Raw genomic sequence first — 19,091 nt, forward strand, 5'->3', positions numbered from 1 at the left:
GTGACTGTTCGATAATCGACAGTAGGACGTTTAATTCGAGAGTACTGCGAAAGCAACATAAAAGAGCTGTCAGCACGTCAGCAGTGTCAGCTAACAGTATAGGCCTATCAAGGCCTATATAGTCCAGTGAAATTAGATGGAAATCTGCCCAATCTACGGAATAAATCCCAGCAAGCTAAATTTTGGCGTGGGCCTTTATTTGGTCGTTTCAAACAATATGTCAAAAGTCCCCATCGATCCGACCGCCGCTGAAAATTTTAAAGGCGGTTAAAAAAAAAAGTAACAGTCTTTCGCGAATATCTCGTTATCTAGCAGTTTTAGGACAAAAATAGTTATCATGGACTTTGTAGATTAGGAAATTCTCTACAAAAAAGGTCAAATGAGTTTTTTTCGTAGGAGTAATCATTTCCATGTATGTCGGGTTCCCAAGTTTCAACCCCCATACTTTTGACAAGGGAAGATCTCGAACCCGGAAGTTCAAAAAATTATAAAACTCTCTAAATATGTAGGGTATGTACTCTTGAGTACAACGCAATTTTGTTTGCTTCCCACATTCACTCCAAGAGGATGCAATTGACTTCTGAAAAATTTTCTGTTTTATATTATTACTCGCGAATTATAGGAGCTAGAAAAAAAGTGTTCAGGGAAAAGTTACTTCTTTTAATTAGGACTATCATTTGGTAAATTATAGTTTTTACAGTTCTTACGGTTCGCAAGTTATAACACAAAATAAAAAAAAAACGGATTTCAGGGGTCAATTGCACCCCCTTAGAGTGAATTTGGGCTGCAAACAAAATTGCGTTGTATTCAGGAGGACATCCCCTACATATGTAGAGAGTTTTATAATTTTTTTAATTTCCGGGTTCTTCGGGATCTTCCCTTGTCAAAAGTATGGGGGTTGAAACTTGGTAACCCGACATACACGGAAATGATTACTCCTACAAAAAAGACTCATAGGGGCTTTTTTGTAGAGAATTTCCTAAGCTATAAATTCCATAATAACTATTCTTGTCGTAAAACTGCAAGATAACGAGATATTCGCGAAAAACTGTTATTTTTTATAACCCTCTGTAAAATTTTTAGCGTCGGTCGCATCGATTTAAACTTTTGACATATTGTTTCAAACGCCCAAATAAAGGCCCACGCCAAAATTTAGCTTGCTGGGATTTATTCCGAAGACAAATCCTAATTTTCCTGGACTATATAGGGCAGGGTGGATGGAGGATCGTTAGTTTCGCTTGGGTAAATGTAAGTTCGTTGCGTTAAACTTTTTCTAAGAATATTATATTTTATAAAGAAAATAATATACATGTATACAGTGAAAAATCTGTACATAGAAGTGTGTGTGTGTGTGTGTGTAAATGTAATTAAGCGATCTAGCACCAACTTTTCAGTAGCAAATACGAGTTGTTACTGGTTACTGGATTTATGAGTTCAGTTATGATGTACTATACATCTATATATAATGTATGTATATGTATAGTAAGCGTTTGTTTTCTCCGTCGATATCATCGATCACTATAATCGATAATATTAATAATTAACGTGGTGTCGAAAAGTTGCGTGCACGATGCAACAATTTGATTGCCCGCATATGTTTTAGAACACACATGTAAATGTATACAACTACTTAGGTATGTGTTGCAGTCTGACAATGAGTCGAACCATCGGAGAGCTGGCTTTCCGATCGAATACGAAGAGAAGAAATGCGGCCGATTCGCCAACTAGCACGGAAAGATACATTTCACTGATTACTTACTCCCATTAACTTACGGGTGGAACAGATTGTAATCGAATTAACGAACAGTAAGAATACTCGGGTGGACGCTACGAGGTACACGCTTGTACATATACGCATATGTACACGTAAGGAAGACGGAGGAAGAAAGATTAATTATCTGTCGCATTTGGTATCCGTTGAGCAGGCAACGTACATAGGTAACGAGGAACCGTCGCAATATCCGTAGATCGGTTGCTGTTGCGAGGGTGGTTGCAACTGCTGCAACGGAGTCGGTGTTAGAAGCGTATGCATGAGATGCATCGGTTGCACGAGAGGCATCATTTGGACTGGGGTGTTTGGAATGGAAGGGGCAATTACCCCGTTTCCACGATCCAACGTGGATCCGTTGTATGATCCTACGTAAAGGTCGTGATTGATTTTGCCGGAATAAGTGCTGGCTGGTCTGATGATCGATGCCTCGTGAATACTATTGGCCACCGCTGCCGCGGCTGCGGCCGCGGCAGCCGGAGCCATCCGTACTTGATCGACCCGGCTCGACCACCTCAGCCGACAGATACAGATGACGATCACGATTATGGCTATAAGCGCGACCACTCCGCCAACGATACCGATGATCAACGTGTCATCAGTCCCCGAGCCGGTTCCCAGCGTAGATCCGTTCAGCACGTGATCGTTGTTGCTGTCGTCGTTATGATTGTTGTTACTGTTGTTGTTGTTGTAGCGATGCTTATTTCGAGTGTTTTGAACCGTAGGTGCTACCGTCCAGATGATCTCCGGCTCGGAGACAGTAGCCGAGGCGGTGGCCGCCGTGGTTTCGACGAGTATCGTGGTCCGGTGGTGATTAGTTGGGAAATATGGGCCGGTAAGCTCGCAGGATAGCTGATCTTCGGTGAGGCTGGTCAGGATGGATTCCGCGAGATGAGGAGGAGCCACGCAGACGACGTTGGACGAGCGAGGACCGGTGGTTTTTAACCATCGCCAGAGCTGTTTCGCGTCGCAACTACAATTGATCGGATTAGTTTGGAGACCTTGGATGTGGACGGTGCCACTTCGTTCGTCTAGCGCGGCGAGGAATTGTGGGGACAAGGTGGTGAACTTGCTGCCGGAAAGGTCCAGTTGTAGGTGCGTGGAGCGGGGCACTGGAAAGAAGAGAGCGGCCGGTATGGTGTGGACGGACGTGTTCTTGAGACCGATCGTTAACTTCGAACCTCGAACCCCGACCAACGAGCTGGATAGAACGTTCCTTAATCGTTCGCCTCGCAGAGTCAGTTCTCGTAGACGAGGGTGAGAGCGTATCGACAACTGCTCGTTGCCCACCGACGAGTCCTTGATCTCGATGTCCAACACTTGCAAGCTGTTCATTCCCTTGAGAATCCCTTGGACGTCGAAGTAGCCAAGCTTCGGGTAATTGTACGCAGCTAAAGAGCGGAGCTTTCCTAGCGGCTTGAAAGCGTTCTTCTCGATTCTGGCGCAGCTTGGCAGATCGGAGATCTTGAGGGAACGTAACGAGGTGAGTCCGTCGAATGTGGTCTCGTTAATGGTTCTCGCATCATTTCCAGACACGTCCAGCCATCGTAGCAGCGGCAGTGTCTTGAACGTGCCGATCGCGTTAGTCAGATCCGTCAGCTTGTTCCTCGAGACGTCCAAGCTGTGGAGCATGGTGGTGCGTTCGAGGACGGCGGGCTTCACCTCGGTTATAGCATTACCGGAAAGATTGAGTCGCGTCAAGAAGGGCGTCTCGAGCCTTGGTAGAGCGTGTACGCCGGTGTTGGCGATGTTCAACGATCTGAGAATCTTGGCCTCTCCTAGTATTCCGTTTATCGCGTTCTCGCTCAGAGGATTGTCCGATAGGTCCAGACGTTTGATGCTGGACGCGATGTCCTGGGTGAAGATTTCGACAACTCGATTCCGAGCGACGTTCAGGCTGGACAGAGAGGCGGATTGCCTTTGCAGGCTTCTGATCGGGATCTCGTTGAATCTGTTTCCAGACAGATCTATACTCTCGACGGACCGGACTCTGGTTGGATCGAAGATGGTTTCCGGCAGGGTAGCCAATTTATTGTTCCGAAGGCTGAGGTGCTCGAGGCGCAGTAACCCCTCCATCGTTCTTTCGCTTAGCGTCTCGATGTCGTTGTCGGACAGGTCCAGTCGCTGGAGCTGCGTGGAATTGTGAAAAGCTAGCTCGTCCACCGACTCGATCTCGTTCCCAGACAAATTCAGAACCCGAAGCCGACTGATTTGAGAGAAGGCGAACTCGCCGACGCGTTTCAATCTATTCCCCGACAGGTCCAACCACTCGAGAAATTGAAGGGGCTTTACGTAGTCGCCGGGAAAGTGGAGGAACCGATTGTCGGAGAGATCGAGGCCCCGCAATCTCGGATGGATCGCGAATGCCGTCGATGAGAGTTGACCGATTCGATTACCAGACAAGTTTAAGATCTCCAAACCCGTGCCAGTGTCGAAGTGCTCGCCGGCGAACGAAGCAAGCCTGTTCCCTCGCAGATTCAACTCGTACAGATTCGTCAGGCCCGCGAAAGCCCCGTTCTCGATGACTTCTATCCGGTTCTCCGACAAATCGATCCTTGACAAATTCTCAAGACGCTGAAACGTGCCGTGCTCGATTAGTTCCAAGCGATTCCCGGCGATGGATATCCTCTCGAGGGACTGAAGGTTTGATAGCAATATCGCCGGCAGGATGTTTAGGTCGGTGCGCGACACGTCCAGATTGAGAACCGAGGGTGGGAATAATGGCGGGAAGCCGCCGTACAGCGGATTCGAGCTCAAGTTTAAATATTCCAGTCGTTGGAAATGCCTAAAGGTTTCCGGCGGGACTCGCGTCAGCTGATTGCCCGCCAAATTAAGGGAGACTAGGTTTCTCAGAGGCAGCTCGCCGCCGATCGACGTCAGCCTATTCTCAGAAACGTCCAACTCGAGCAGCGTATCCTCCAACCCGGCGAACATGCTCGGAGAGATGGTCGAGAGCATGTTACCCGATAACTCGATGCTAATCAGCTTTTCGAATGAGTGAAACAATCTGGCCGGTATCTCGCGCACCAAATTCCGTGTCAGCGCTAGCCTAACCAGATTCGAGGATGTCGCTTTTATCAATTCGGTGGACAACGCGGCTATGCGGTTGAATTGAACCTGCAGATGAGTCAATGACGGTAGTCTGGTGAGAGCCGCTGCCGGTACCAGCAGAATGTTGTTGTCTTGCAACGAGAGCCATTTTAATTTAGTTAAACCCTCGAAAGACGATTCCTCGATCTGAAAGATGAGCCGTAAGGGTTTAAGAATTATTGATACTTACAAGGGGAGCCGGGGTAGTGTGGGATTTTTACCCACTAAAGCTCTAAATTTTTAATAATTTCCATGTAAATATCTCTATTATTAAGACCCATTGGCAGAAACGCTCAGACACCTATTTACTTATTTTCGACATAGATCCATCGTGCCAAGGCTCATCAAAATCGGTGTCTACCACATGGTGTCCTCCCCTTGTTAGTGATACATCTGATATCTATGTCATACATAAGTGCGTAGTCCGTACCGTGCGTAAAGCGTTCAAACTTAAATCGAGCCTAGTCAAGCTGCTTAGACTGGAAAACGTATTGACGCCCAGGCGGCCGATATTGTTGCGGCTCAAATCCAATACTTGCAGATCTCTCAGCCCAGACAGATGCGTTTCTTCTATATCCTGAAACACCATGCAATTATCTAACCGCATCTTATTAAGTAGGCAGTATCTTCTATAATCTATCCAGGGCACTTACAGTAATCAAATTGTTGGAGATATTGAGAAATTTCAAGTCCGTTAAACTTCTTAACGCGTCGCTTGGAAATTCTTGAAAAAAATTTATCGAAAGATCCAATTGCAGTAAATTATCAGCCCCTGAAAATAACCGACGGTTTAATATTAGTTTCCACGAGCAGAGAAAAGAAAAAAGGTCATTGTCCATTTGCCCACCCCTATCTCTTTCCATGAAACTACGTACTCGTACTTAAGGGGACCTTCCGGAATAGAGCTCCAAAAAATAGGTGATCTTTAGGAATTAATTAAAGGAAACCTACTATATATAATTTAATGGGACTTTTTGCATTGTATTAAGGATGTCTTCAATTATAGAAATATATTTTTTGTTTTATAATTAATCATTGCAAGCGGCACTGGGGAGTCGTTAAAGTCAAGGCGTCAAAAAATTGATCCAAATCGGTGGGACCTGTATCTCCAAAAGTTATTATCCGATTCGACTGAAACTTTTTTTATTTTGAAGAATATACTTCTGGCTAGGGGTGAAATCAGAACAAATTACAAAAATGACATTTTTTAAACAATAACGACACTTGAAGTTTGAAATCATTTTTCCCTATATTTTTCACCCTTTCAACGCCTTTGAAAAATATGGGGCAATGAACAAGTGTTTTCTGGGGCATACATTTGAATGCGCACCTTTGAAAACGTCACTGTTAAAGCGGCCAAGATCGTTGCGAGAGATGTTTAGAAGCAGCAATTGTCCCAAGCCGGAAAGAGCACCGTCCTCCATATGAGACAGTTCGTTCTCGCTTAGATCTAATCGCAGCAACGATTCACCGACCATCGAAAAGGCAGCTCGTGGCAGCGATCCTGTAACGTGCAACAATAACACCTATCCGGTCAAAGGTGGAAGGAACGTGATCGAATAGACGTTCTTGCAGCTTGGTCACCTGCCACCCGTCACCTACACGCACCGATATTGTTACCAGAGAGGGAGAGCACTCTGATGAACCTCGGCCCTTTTAACGACACTGTCGGTACCATCGTCAGGTTGTTGCCATCCAAGTAAAGTTCCTCGAGGTTCTCGCACCCCTTGAAAATTCCTTCTTCGATGCTCCTCAGACTGTTTCTGCTTAGATCAAGCAGCTTCAGCTCTTTCATGCCATGGAACTCGTTACTCGAGAATATTGGATTCAGGCTGTCACCCAGAAGATTATCGGCGAGTTTCAATTCCTCGAGCCGGGTCTGCGCTTGAAGCAGGCGGTTCATTAATTTGTAAATTGAGTTACCGGATAGGTCAAGTTTCCTCAGACTTAATCCGGAGTCGAGCAAATCCTCCGGTAACGTTTGGTATCCGCTGTTTCTTTGGCTAATGGAAACGATCGGTTGTCCCCGTAGACTGTCCACGGTGTCCCGTGTGAAGATCACTCCGTCGCAGTTCATCTCGATCGAGTGGCTCAAGGATTCGAATTCGGCTTCGGTGGCGATGGAACACCTGCAGGGGATGTGTAGATTTCGACTCAACTCGACGCACGGTGCCCATTCTGCTCGCCTCAAAGGGAACCCGCTCGATAGCAAAAGTATCAACCACAAATACGACCTGGAAGCGATAAGAAAACTTATTACATACGTGTCTATACAAGATATCCATTGGCTTCTCTTAAGGTACATGCATATGTCAAAGGCGTGCCGGAGTTTGAACGAGCCTCGCAGGACGCATCCCGAAACGCGACTATGTATGTATATGCCATCGTGTAACGGTGATTTCATCTGTACAACATACGGATGGATACGTACGGGGAAACCTGTTCGTCGCGGATGCCTACGCGACCACGCTCCCTTCTTTTTCTCAAAGCAAACGGGATTTCTCGGCGGAGGGAAGAAAGGAAAGGAAAGGAAGAATCCTCTTATTGTTAGTTTCCGTGTTGACCAAACTCGCCTTTATACTCCACGCGATCAAAGGACAGATTATCTATATACATACAAACCGCCCGAATTTCATAAATTCCGCACATCTATTCATCTATCTCCGCGGGAAGGAGAAGCAATTTAAAGATAGGTCGTGAGGATTTTGCCAGCCAGACCAGCGTCCAGAAGTATAGAAGTACTTTTGTTTTTTATCCAACATTAGGACGCGATACGATAATCGCTTGGTTTACCGGCGATTAATTAATATTCCCTAGGTCGTTAGAAAGTATTTCTTTTCTCGCGCAACACGGATTCGAGTTCACCTTGAATTGGCTGGATTATTCGTGCAGGATTTGCGCAATGCTTATAATCCACGAGGCAAACGGGCCTGACTTACGTATTCCATCGAAGCCCGTCCAAACAGAGTTTATGCCTTCTTTACCGAAATGGCAGTTAAACACACTGTACACACACTAACTTACACTGTCCCCCCCATATTCGGTGATTCGCGCGTGTATCAGCGATCGTGTATCGCATCGACACCGTTTCACCGACACTCCTCTCTCGAGGTCGGCATCACCTTCAAGATTATCGCACCGATCAAGAGTTGCCTAAATGCAGCTCAATCGCTAAGAGCTTGTCTCCATCGTTGTCTCTCCTTTCCGTTCCCTCCTGCGGACTGCTCAAATTTAAAAAGAGACGACTGTTTGTTTCCGTTGGGTATCTGCCGCGCCGCGCCGCTGAGGCACGCACACGCGTCCCCCGACCGTCGCGTCACCTCGCTTAAGTACGCACTCGTCTGCCCTTTTCCTCCTTTCTCTTCCGAAGGATCCTTCTGTTCTCCACCCTTTCTTCTTGCTGTCCCCAAAAGTTAATCTTCGTCTTTATCCAATTAGGTATCAACACGTTTCTTTTTCCAGCGATTCAAGCGAATGTTAGAAGCAACGTTAATTTACCAACGAACTGACGTACATATAAGAGCAGATCGCGACACATCGAAATTAAAGGAAACGACACGAAACTAACGAACGAACGGAGCACGCCTGGACGTTCTGAAATCTGTGGAGTTCGGGCAGCCGTAGCGTAGAAATGAAAAATTGTAATGCACGAAAGAAGGGGGAACTCGGGAGAGTAACGTGTACTGTACCCTTCTCCGGCACGCGATTCGCGGACTCGAAGGTAACGGGTTTCGCGCGGGTTTACCTACACTGCTGGGCAACCAGCTACCATGCCTATGTATTTAGTACACGCAGTCTGGGAAAAGAATGCAGCGAGATGGGATCGGATGGCCGTAGAAACGTATATATATATATACGTTATACATTATACATTATATATTATACATTATACATTATACATTATACATACACACATACTGTATATGCATATGAACGTTTGCTCAGCAACCTTTCACTGCCCACTGCCTCTTCCAATGCCTCTGCCTCTGCTCGGTGCCGGCAAGTTCCCTACCAACACCGTTACGATACGGTTCAATGTCCATTCCCTGAATTCAGCATCGGTATTTCTCAAACGATTACCCGTCTTAACGATCTTGTGTATCGTCGCCACAATGACCATCGCACTGCTTGACAGTCGTCACCCTACTTTCTGTTATGCTGTGAGAGAAATGTCCATATTACCGTCTGCCGATACGTTCTACGTATCCGCAACAACTTTAATAATGTTAAATCGCGACGTCACTTGCGACACAAGAGGGGAAAGTATCGTTTAAAGATAAGTATGTAGCAATGTACGCGTAACGCATTGATGCAAAGAAGCGAGCTTGGGAAAGCATTCCTCGAATGGCCTTTCACTGCAGTAGTATGCAACATCATTGTGGACATTGGTCGCAAACCGCATATCGATTGTCGCATCGATCGGTTAATCATATTTTAAAAATCGATACAATGACACCATGATCTTAGAGCATATAGACATGCTCTGAGACCATGATCATTTCACAGCGACGAAAGTAATATTTTACATACTAACAATACACCGACAATAATTTTCTGTAATATATATATATGTAATAGATCTAATAATTATTTAATTATTTCTTTAAAGACCGATAGCAGACCCCCAAGGGATTACGTATGTATACATATACAAACATTCCCTCTTCTATTTAAGGCACTTTATTTTGGCATTTTATCGAATCTGTTGTTAAAAAACAGAGGCTATCGTTGGGTAACGTCGTATTATTGCTAATGGAACGGGAACGGGAGCGGGGAGCGGCACTGTGGCGCTGATTCAACAGGAATGCGCTACTTATAAAAATTAAAAGCAGTTGGCTCACTGTTAGCTGTCTGCAGAACACAGTCATCAGTCATCGTCATCGTCATCGTCATCGTCATCGTCATCGTCATCGTCATCGTCGTCATCGTCGTCTCTTTCCGCTTATCCATCATCGTTGCTTGCAGTTGCGTGATTGCGACTTGAGAGTGTTGCGACTACGATCAGACAGGGTTACCAATTTGCATTTACATTGTTCTGGATTAGAATCAAATCTGGCTTTTTTTCAACTTGGTTGGCGTTGGAAAATTCATTTGGCTTTTGGTTTTTTACAATTCTTTCCCTAAAACTTTTTTTTTTAAATAATTTCAAACAGAGCAGTTTTGGTTTGGTATATTTCAGCATTAAGGATTTAAGGGGAGGATCCGGCCTAAAAATCGATTTTTTTATTTCATTTTTCGAATGCACAACCTTTTAGGAATACGTGTTTAAAAGGATTTGTTGAAATTCATAAAATTCCCGAAGTTATAGGCATTTGAGTAGCGGCAAATGCATGGGTAACACCCGGCCACTCGGCACTCACGTAAAACTTTTTTTCTCGAAACAGTGTTCTCAAAATCGGTGGGACCTGTATCTCCAAAAGTTATTACCCGATCCAACTGAAACTTTTTTTAATTTTGAAGAATATACTTCTGGCTAGGGGAGATATCAGTAAAATTTAAAAAAAAAATTGAAAATTTATAATTTTCAAAGGCGTTGAAAGGGTGAAAAATATAGGGAAAAATGATTTCAAACTTCAAGTGTCGTTATTGTTTAAAAAATGTCATTTTTGTAATTTGTTCTGATTTCACCCCTAGCCAGAAGTATATTCTTCAAAATAAAAGAAGTTTCAGTCGAATCGGATAATAACTTTTGGAGATACAGAACCCACCGATTTGGATGAATTTTTTGACGCCTCGACTTTAACGACTCCCCAGTGCCGTCTGCAATAATTAATTATAAAACAGAAAATATATTTCTATAATTTAAAATATCCTTAATACAATGCAAAAAGTCCCATTAAATTATATGTAATAGTTTTCCCTTAATTAATTCCTAAAAATCACCTATTTTTATGGGCTCTAGACCGTAACAGCCCCTCAACGAGCTTGCTACATTTGTCCTTACTTGCCTAGTAACTCCTGTAAGCAATGTTAAAACAAAGGCAAGGAACAAAATGCAGCTGAAGCTTCTGCTGCTTGATGTCATTCTAAGATTTAGAGCAGAACTAGTGCTTTCAAACAATTGTTGCAATGATTTTAATCAACAAATGCTTTAAAATTTAACAACGAAAAATGTTTATGATTCCGACGAAGAGAATCTGGATCCCGAATTTTTATTGTGATTTAATTACATAATTACTATTAATATTTTTCAAACATATTTGGTTTTATTCCCGCTTTCTTTTTAGTATTATTTGGCTGAAACGTATGATTTTAAGTTGGTAACCCTGCGATCAGACTACGATACTACGATCAAGCTAGATCAAGCGGATCAAGTGCATGGCTTGACGCGTTTAATGTCATTCTGATAGACGTTTCGAGTGCTTGTAAAAATGTTAGCAATGTTAACTGTTGATTGGTTCCCCTTAAAACGCGATGTGTATTTTAGGTAATGATAAAACGTGCAAAGGAACGAAAAGCAGGACATTTTTAATAACGAAATATAACCGTTTTTCAGAAAGTTCGAACTGTATCCATTGTCTTTTCAACAAGAGGTTTCGAATAACAATCTATTAGTGGCAGCTCCTTACGGAGGTTCTATTGCAGTCACAAGAAATCCGAAGAAATTGGTTAAAGTGCAAGGGTTAAATAAACCCGTCATATATTTGTATACATCTTCTGGGAGGTTAACAGCCAAGTTACAAGTAAAGCTTCTCAACGTTTTCTACATTCACTACCTTTGTTTAATATCAATATCATTTAGTTTATTACAAGCATCTAAGGATCTACTTTGTTACAAGCATCTAAGGATCTTAATCTGTTTAGTGGAGCAGCGGTCAGCTGGTCGCTTTAGGATGGTCTCAGCAGGAGGAATTGTTATGCGTTCAGAATGACGGAATGATACACATATACGATATGTTTGGCGCATACCAACATGCGTTCACTATGGGAAATGTACGTAATGTTTCATTTACTATATAGTATGGGAAAGGTGGGATAGTTGATCACAGGTTTGCTTTTTTTATTAAAATAATAATAATGGTTTGCTTCATTTGTATTTCATTATTTAAGTTGTGATTCTTAGAGTATTCTCAATATACTTGTACAAATTTAAGAGCTGAAAACTAATTACAATGACTGAACTTTGTAACATTTTCTGGCAGCAACGTTATGCACAAATATCCGCCACTGAAGAGGAGACTTGATCAAAAGTTTAGGGACACTTGATTAGTGAACTTTAAGAGTTAATAACGCATTAACTTTCTAAAAACTATTTATCTTAACATAAAATAAAGAGAACGTCATAAAAAGAAAATAAACTATAACTAACTTGAAAGAATTACTGAAAAAGAAAAACCGAAGAATTAAACTCTATGACATAAAACAACATAAATGCATTTTTAAAAGACAATTCACTTAGATATCATCTGATTAAGATAATGATGAAGAAAAGATTTTCCCTGAGAGTATCCCTGCTGATCAACTATCCCAACTTTCCCCTATATACGTAGAATTTATTCGTGTAACGTATTAAGATTATGCTTGTCCGTCTGTGTAACAGGAAGTAAAGGATACCAAAGTTGTGGAGGCAAAGTTTTTTGTAACTCACAGCGGAACTGGTATCGCAGTCTTGACATCGACTAATCATATATTTCTAGTAAATAACATAATCGAGCCGAAAGTTCGACAAATATCGGAAGTTCCACGTGAGCTTGTCAGAACGCTTTCAATACGTATCGGCACGAGTTTTGCATGCTCTTACATTGTTTGTTCTCGTTTTAGGATACGGAGGACCAATAGATTGCTGGTGTCTAGTACATAGCGACAGGGAGACTCGAGTAATTTTATCAAATCACGATGGAATATTTATAGTACAGCAGGCGCATCAGAATGCAACTCATATACCATTTGTACGACATATAAGTAACGTATACGTATACTGAAAAGTAGGATAAGATGAATTTTGAAAGTTGAACCCATATGTTTGGACCTATGTGTTTGTTAGGATACTTTGTTTACGAGGCATAAAGTGTACGGCGTGGTAGCGATGGCTGTATCGGAAAATAATCGTCATATTGTTCTTTACACGGATACCGGACATTTGTATCTAGGCTCGATAGACTTTAAAGATAAATATTGCGAGCACTATGCAAACACGAAAGAACCGTTAACGGACATAACATGGTTGGTAATGGTATGTTTGTGTTATAATGAAACGGAATCGGTGATATTTACGTAGAAATTTCTAGGTGTGGAACGGAAGCTGTGGTCTGCAGTTGGAGTAGCACCGTAATGGTAATCGGGCGGACAGCCGAAACGATAATATATACTTATGACGGTCCAGTGCATCTTGTTACAGAGATCGATGGTGTACGCGTGATATCCAGTTCTTCCCATGAAATGATACAGAAAGTACCAAGCGTGGTCCAAAAGATATTTCGGATTAACTCGATCGACCCCGCTTCTTATCTGTTGGAAGCTTCTAAACAGTTTCAAAGAAAAAGTCACAAAGCCGACAGCTATATAGACCTAGTGAAACATAAATTAGATGCGGCGATAAAGGCTTGTATCGATGCAGCTAGTCACGAATTTGACTTTGAGACGCAAAAGCTTTTAATGAGAGTAAGATTCCTGACACTTATTTCGTTGCTACGATAGCTATAAAGAACAAGTATCATACTTGTCAATTATCTCACAATCAGGCAGCCAAATATGGGAAAGGATTTAGCAGGACTGTCGATCCTGACTATTATGTCGGTATGTGTCGTACGCTGCGAGCTTTAAATGCTGTTAGACATCCTGCGATTGGCATACCATTAACGTATACACAGTATCCTTTTACGAAACGTGTAAAATATTCAGTATCGTTCGTACTTCTCACACTGGTTCTCGCACTACTGGGAAGTAGTGCTCGATTTCACAATTCTTAACAATAAAATACTTAATACGTACGATAGATTTACTGTTTTAACGAGTCAAGTGTTGTTGGACAGACTCGTTGCGAGAAGACACTACTACTTAAGTATACAAATAGCACGACACCTACAGCTACCTGAAATCGATGGAGAAAGCAGAATATTAGCTCAGTGGGCTTGCTACAAAGTAAGAGCACACCGACCGACCCTTACGAATAACTTAAGAACATCAATTAGAATTTTACAGTTTTAAAATCTCTTTTGCTGGCACGTGATAGGTGAAGCAAACGCAATTGGACAAAGAACAAATAGCGGAAGAAATAGCCGATAAATTAGGGTACGCGCCTGGCGTGTCTTACAGTGAGATTGCAAAGAGAGCAACCGACTGCGGTAGAAAGCAACTAGCTATTAAAGTAAATACTCTACTCTGAAAATTTCTCTGTGTTAAGCAGCCATTCTGGTCTTCTTCTTCTTCCTTTGTATGTTCTAGCTAATTGACTATGAACCACGCGCTCACCTGCAAGTACCACTTTTGCTAAAGCTCGGCGAGGAAAGAGCTGCTCTGCGTAAAGCGGTTGAAAGTGGCAATACTGATTTAGTTTATATGGTAATACTTCATCTCAGGGAAAACATGACGCTTGGTGATTTTCAGGTAAACATAATTCATTACCAATTCGTTACCATTGTATGTACTATAAAAAGCAAGAGATGTAAGTATAGTTAAATGTTGTGTTATTCAACTCCCGCAGACGTCCATAAAGCATTGCCCTCTGGCAATGGCGTTATACATTAAATATTGCCAAAGTCAAAATCGGGAGACACTGCGAGATATTTATAATCAGTACGATGATTATCATTCTCAAGCGATGTGGTTCATTACCGAGAGTTACCAAAGAAAGGTTGGTGTAAACTGTAAATTATTCTACCACCCATAAATCTAGGAATCTCGATAGAATGAGTTTCATATATTTCAGAACGCAACGTCGAGAGAAGCGTTATTACAATCCGCGCAAGAGAATTTCAAGCTGGCTCGTAATGATACGAATGCAGCTTTAACCGAGGAACAAAGAAAGCTATTGCGTTATCAAAGATCACTGGAAGAGACTTTGCACGAATCGATTGTTGGAAAACCGCTTCACGATACTGTAAAGATATTACTCTTACATAATGAATTGAAATTAGCTGAAAAACTGAGGTCAGAATACCGAATATCAGATCGAAGGTAATGTCATACTCCTGGAACTAACTCTACGCCTTTCTCTTTATCGTATCAATTGTCACATTGTCATCCCCACGCCGTGAATTCTTTCTCTTATTCTTAGGTATTGGTGGTTACGAATACAATGTTTAGCAGAACAGAGTATGTGGAGTGATTTAGAAAAGTTTTCAAAGAGCAAGAAATCTCCCATTGGCTACGAGGTACTTTATTTTGTCATTTCTCAAAGAGACAACTAATGTTTATGTAAATAAGTCATTTTTGTTCGTTCCAGCCGTTTATAGATCAGTGCTTACAGTATAAAGAAGAGGGAGAAGCCAAAAAATATTTACCGAAAGTGAAAGATGAATTAAAAGTGAAATACTTGGTTATATTGAAGTAAGTATACAGAGCAAAATGATTTGTTCTACATATATATAAGTAGTACAGAAAATAATTATCGCAATCTTACAGAATGCTAAATGAAGCAGTTGAAGTGGCAGTAGAGCAAAAAGATAGTGCCGCGTTGTCTTTTGTGTTAGCCCAATGCGAGCCATCGGATAGGCAATTGATTAACAAAATTAATATGTTGATAGCGAGCCTGAAAAATTAATATTTATATTTACACTTGTATTTACCTGTTACCTGCGAATGTTTTTATTATACATGTATTATGGCGATGTAATCGTTTAAACTCTAGGCATACCATTATAATTTGTACATACCGTTTTATATATGTATAGCGTCCCCCGTCTCAGCTTCGCCCGAGATATTAGCGTGCCCGATTCATATTTATTAGAATTAATATCTTTTAAGGAAATTAAGTAGTTTGAAAAAAAGCTTAATTTCTTCGTAATATTTCGGAAAAGATAACATTCTTGGTATAATGATTTTCTGGCATTAGGATAAATTGTTGTTGCGCATCACCTGTCGGAGCAATGATGGCAAATAATATCCATCGCTCGTATTTTAATATCTCGTAAGTTATCGTACCTAGTCAATTCCTGGGTCATAATTGAATCCAAACCTTCTGGTAACATTCAATCTTATAAGTCCAGGATTTACATTCCGCGTTGCTTGCAGCGCGCTGTATACCGACACAATCTGGCCCGAAACATGGGTTCGGGATTTTTCGTTTTTCGTCCTTATATGAGCAGATTTGGGGCTGGGCGAGGTCTCATTCGAAAGAGGAAGGTTCAATACCGACCTGCCGAATCGGCCATGTCACGTGACGTGTCTACCCCCTTAATATCTAAAGCAGAAAGTGTTTGTGTGTTTGTCTGTCGCCTAAAAACTTTCGAGCGCTGGTTTCGTTTCATTTCCCATCTCGGCGTTGATTGGTTTGACGTCACGGCGTCATCACGCGCATGCTTGAACTCCTCCACCAGCCCACCACTGTGAACCGGCTGCCGGGCCAAAAGAATTTCGCCACACGCTGTTACAGATATGTACATGCATATGCATGTAAACTCCCCAATCAGATTTTGAACGCATCCCTCCTCTCACATACCTCGATAAGGCAGGCATTACAATATTAATTATCCACTATCGGATATGATTATTTAATATTTCCAAAATGAAATTGCATTTTATTAATTAAAAGTATGTGGAAAATACATTAGCTACATTTTCTCCGTAGATTCTACGAATTTTCGGTATTTATCGATGAGGACATTGACGATTAATTGTTCGATTTCCTCACCTCTGTTTAATTGCTCGTTTGTAAGAGATATAACGTAATCTTTTTCATGGCTGACGATTGTTACTTGCTGCTTTCGCGTTTGCAGCATATTAGCTATGACCAACTGTGGGAACCATTTTTATTGGATATCTAATTAACTAATTAGTTTCCCTTGATTGAATGACTAGAATTACTCACATTATGTTTGTAGTTGTTGAGTGCGTTTCTCGCTTGTGAAATCAAAAGATTCTCATCGGTTTCCAATTTAAAAGACACTACAAAGGCCTCTGGAACCCATAAACTTACTAAAGGCGCTAATACTTTTGGTACTAGCTGGAGGGATATCGTTGGTGGTCCACGAGAATGGATTTTGTGGACCGACTGAAAATTTTCAAGTCAACTTCAAACATGCATAAATTCCAAGGGAAATTCTATGCTAAAATGTCGAGTTCATAGTTGAGTCGCGGCTTTCTAATAGGTCTTAAATAGATGTACCAATTCGTTAGATGGAATGTAGAAGTCTGAAACTGCAGCTGCGAGATATAAAATAGCTTTATTTTTAAGGCAAGCTAATGCTTGACACGCAGATCGAAGAAGCCACAGATATTCGGTAACAGTTGTAAATGTAAGCTGCAATAATTTATCTTGATTTAGAGCTTCTTTATATTTATGTAATGTTGATCCTAATTGCTCCGTATATTGTGGTAGTACTAAGAATAAATATAATATTAATCAGCTGTTTGCTACTACAGAACAGGTAAAAAAAAAGAGCATATACCTGTAATAATAGATTCTCCATCTTTTTCATCAACGCTCAACATATCTAAAAATTTCTGCCCTATAAAATGTCTTGAAAATGGTTCTAGGGATTTCACTCTGTCAATGAACAAACAATGCCAATATTAACTCGCGTTCTGTAGATTTCTTTCACAGATCCTATCTGTGGTACGATAGTTACCTGTGCATAAAAATTACAGCGTATCCACTCTGTAAAAAATATTCCGCCGAAATGGATCCTCTTGATCCTGCGCTGAAGTTATCAACGAATCTTACTGTATTATGTTCCAAAGGTGTCGTTGTACCACCACTCTGTAATGGTAACACGCAAAGATACAATATAAACGGAGCATATAACATCTAATAACTATAACTTACCGTTATTAATACCACTGTCCTATTCCTTTTCGACTGTCGTTCTGTAAATTCTCTTAACAATATTTCGCTCTGAGGAAGATCTTGAGGTGGTGGATGTTTAGCATAAAAATCTTCCCAAGTTGGACTCATATTTGTATATTATTAAGAATGTAATTTCAACAAGATCAATTATATGATATTAAGGTTTTCTCTATTCTATCTTACAAAACAGAGAGGTATCAGCTAATATCCTGCTGTGCATGCGTAGAAGGATGCAAAGGATGTTGAAGAATGTTGAGGAAGGAAGAAAAAAGGAATGTTTTAAAAAAATGCAATCAAATGCAATGAATTGTAAAAACGTGACAATTAAAATTCGTCACTACGGAATGTATGGAGCGTTTCTTAGGTTGTACATTCTCTATGGACAAACTTAATTGAACTGAACTGAACTTAACACAACACGTTCATACGAATATCTGTAAAGATTTATTTGAATAAACACTACTGTTCTAGAACTATGAACGCTTTAACGCTGACAGTGACAACTTTTCATGCCGATACGGTATGTAACGGCAGAGAAATTACTGTTGCGAGTCTCGCCTCCCCACTATGAGTTATCACTGTGTCTATATCACGATATGTTACGCAACATATTACTTATTGTTACTTATATAATGTCAATTGATGTGAATGTAGGTGTAAGTAGAGAAATGTAGAGAAATATCGAGATTTTATAGACAGCGAAGTTTGAAAAACCCTTTGCATTGAATAAAATTATCACGACTGAATTATCAGACCCTCAGACTGCGAGTCGTGAGTTTCAGCCAAGAAACCATTTCAGAGGTGCTTTGCTTTTCTTATTCTGTAAGAGTGTGGAATAATCTCAAGAAAGCCCTTTAATTTCATTCAAGAGTTGCTTCAGGATGCTTTTTCGATTCTTGGATCACTTCGGATTCATCATATTTAGTTTCAATTCTTTCCGGTAGTAACAGCGACTTCGGTATCTCGCACTGACTCTGCGCTAGTTCCAGAAGATGACTTGGATTGGTTGTTTCTGATAGAGACAAAGATAGCTCTATAAGAATCAACCAATCTAAGTCATTTTCTGGAACTAACGCAAAGTCAGTGCGAGATACCGAATTCGCTATATACCTATTAGAGTGAAATTAGATGCAAATCTGCCCAATCTACGGATTAAATCCCAGCAAGCTAAATTTTGGCATAGCCTAGCCTAAACGTGTTACAGAAAATTACATTGAACGATAGAAAGGTCTATCCTATACTTACATTTTGCCTACGGTACTGCTTTACAGCAACACTGAATAATGC

General features: G+C 41.2%; 3 protein-coding genes across 5 annotated transcripts; 1 reads left to right on the top strand and 2 right to left on the bottom strand.

The window, feature by feature from the left end:
• Nucleotides 1-872: 872 nt before the first annotated feature.
• LOC143371793 (uncharacterized) lies at nucleotides 873-8,629 on the bottom strand. 2 transcript variants are annotated; one of them, XM_076817391.1, is made up of 7 exons: nucleotides 8,196-8,629; nucleotides 7,883-8,079; nucleotides 6,467-7,092; nucleotides 6,189-6,362; nucleotides 5,512-5,630; nucleotides 5,289-5,435; nucleotides 873-5,005 (listed from the first exon to the last, which is right to left on the bottom strand). In XM_076817391.1, the coding sequence occupies exons 2-7, from the start codon at nucleotides 7,894-7,896 to the stop codon at nucleotides 1,895-1,897; spliced, it is 4,191 nt and encodes a 1,396-aa protein (XP_076673506.1). In that variant the 5' UTR covers nucleotides 7,897-8,079; nucleotides 8,196-8,629; the 3' UTR covers nucleotides 873-1,894. The 2 variants fall into 2 exon arrangements, with proteins under 2 accessions (XP_076673506.1, XP_076673505.1); XM_076817390.1 differs by having other exon boundaries at nucleotides 7,883-8,629.
• A 2,535-nt stretch (nucleotides 8,630-11,164) lies between these two features.
• On the top strand, nucleotides 11,165-15,580 carry Vps16a (vacuolar protein sorting 16). The gene is made up of 16 exons (XM_076817392.1): nucleotides 11,165-11,285; nucleotides 11,355-11,541; nucleotides 11,663-11,791; nucleotides 12,399-12,543; nucleotides 12,620-12,747; nucleotides 12,843-13,021; nucleotides 13,087-13,459; nucleotides 13,540-13,667; nucleotides 13,795-13,939; nucleotides 14,031-14,165; nucleotides 14,243-14,404; nucleotides 14,502-14,651; nucleotides 14,727-14,974; nucleotides 15,075-15,171; nucleotides 15,243-15,346; nucleotides 15,422-15,580. The coding sequence occupies exons 1-16, from the start codon at nucleotides 11,230-11,232 to the stop codon at nucleotides 15,558-15,560; spliced, it is 2,505 nt and encodes an 834-aa protein (XP_076673507.1). The 5' UTR covers nucleotides 11,165-11,229; the 3' UTR covers nucleotides 15,561-15,580.
• Ppcs (phosphopantothenoylcysteine synthetase) lies at nucleotides 15,318-18,389 on the bottom strand. 2 transcript variants are annotated; one of them, XM_076817394.1, is made up of 8 exons: nucleotides 17,784-18,389; nucleotides 17,587-17,717; nucleotides 17,407-17,504; nucleotides 17,124-17,338; nucleotides 16,827-17,009; nucleotides 15,941-16,752; nucleotides 15,673-15,874; nucleotides 15,318-15,548 (listed from the first exon to the last, which is right to left on the bottom strand). In XM_076817394.1, the coding sequence occupies exons 1-6, from the start codon at nucleotides 17,910-17,912 to the stop codon at nucleotides 16,570-16,572; spliced, it is 939 nt and encodes a 312-aa protein (XP_076673509.1). In that variant the 5' UTR covers nucleotides 17,913-18,389; the 3' UTR covers nucleotides 15,318-15,548; nucleotides 15,673-15,874; nucleotides 15,941-16,569. The 2 variants fall into 2 exon arrangements, with proteins under 2 accessions (XP_076673509.1, XP_076673508.1); XM_076817393.1 differs by having other exon boundaries at nucleotides 15,673-16,752.
• Between the last annotated feature and the right edge of the window lie 702 nt (nucleotides 18,390-19,091).

The sequence above is a fragment of the Andrena cerasifolii genome, chromosome 7 (genome assembly GCF_050908995.1).
Source record: "Andrena cerasifolii isolate SP2316 chromosome 7, iyAndCera1_principal, whole genome shotgun sequence".
Lineage (NCBI taxonomy): Eukaryota > Metazoa > Arthropoda > Insecta > Hymenoptera > Andrenidae > Andrena > Andrena cerasifolii.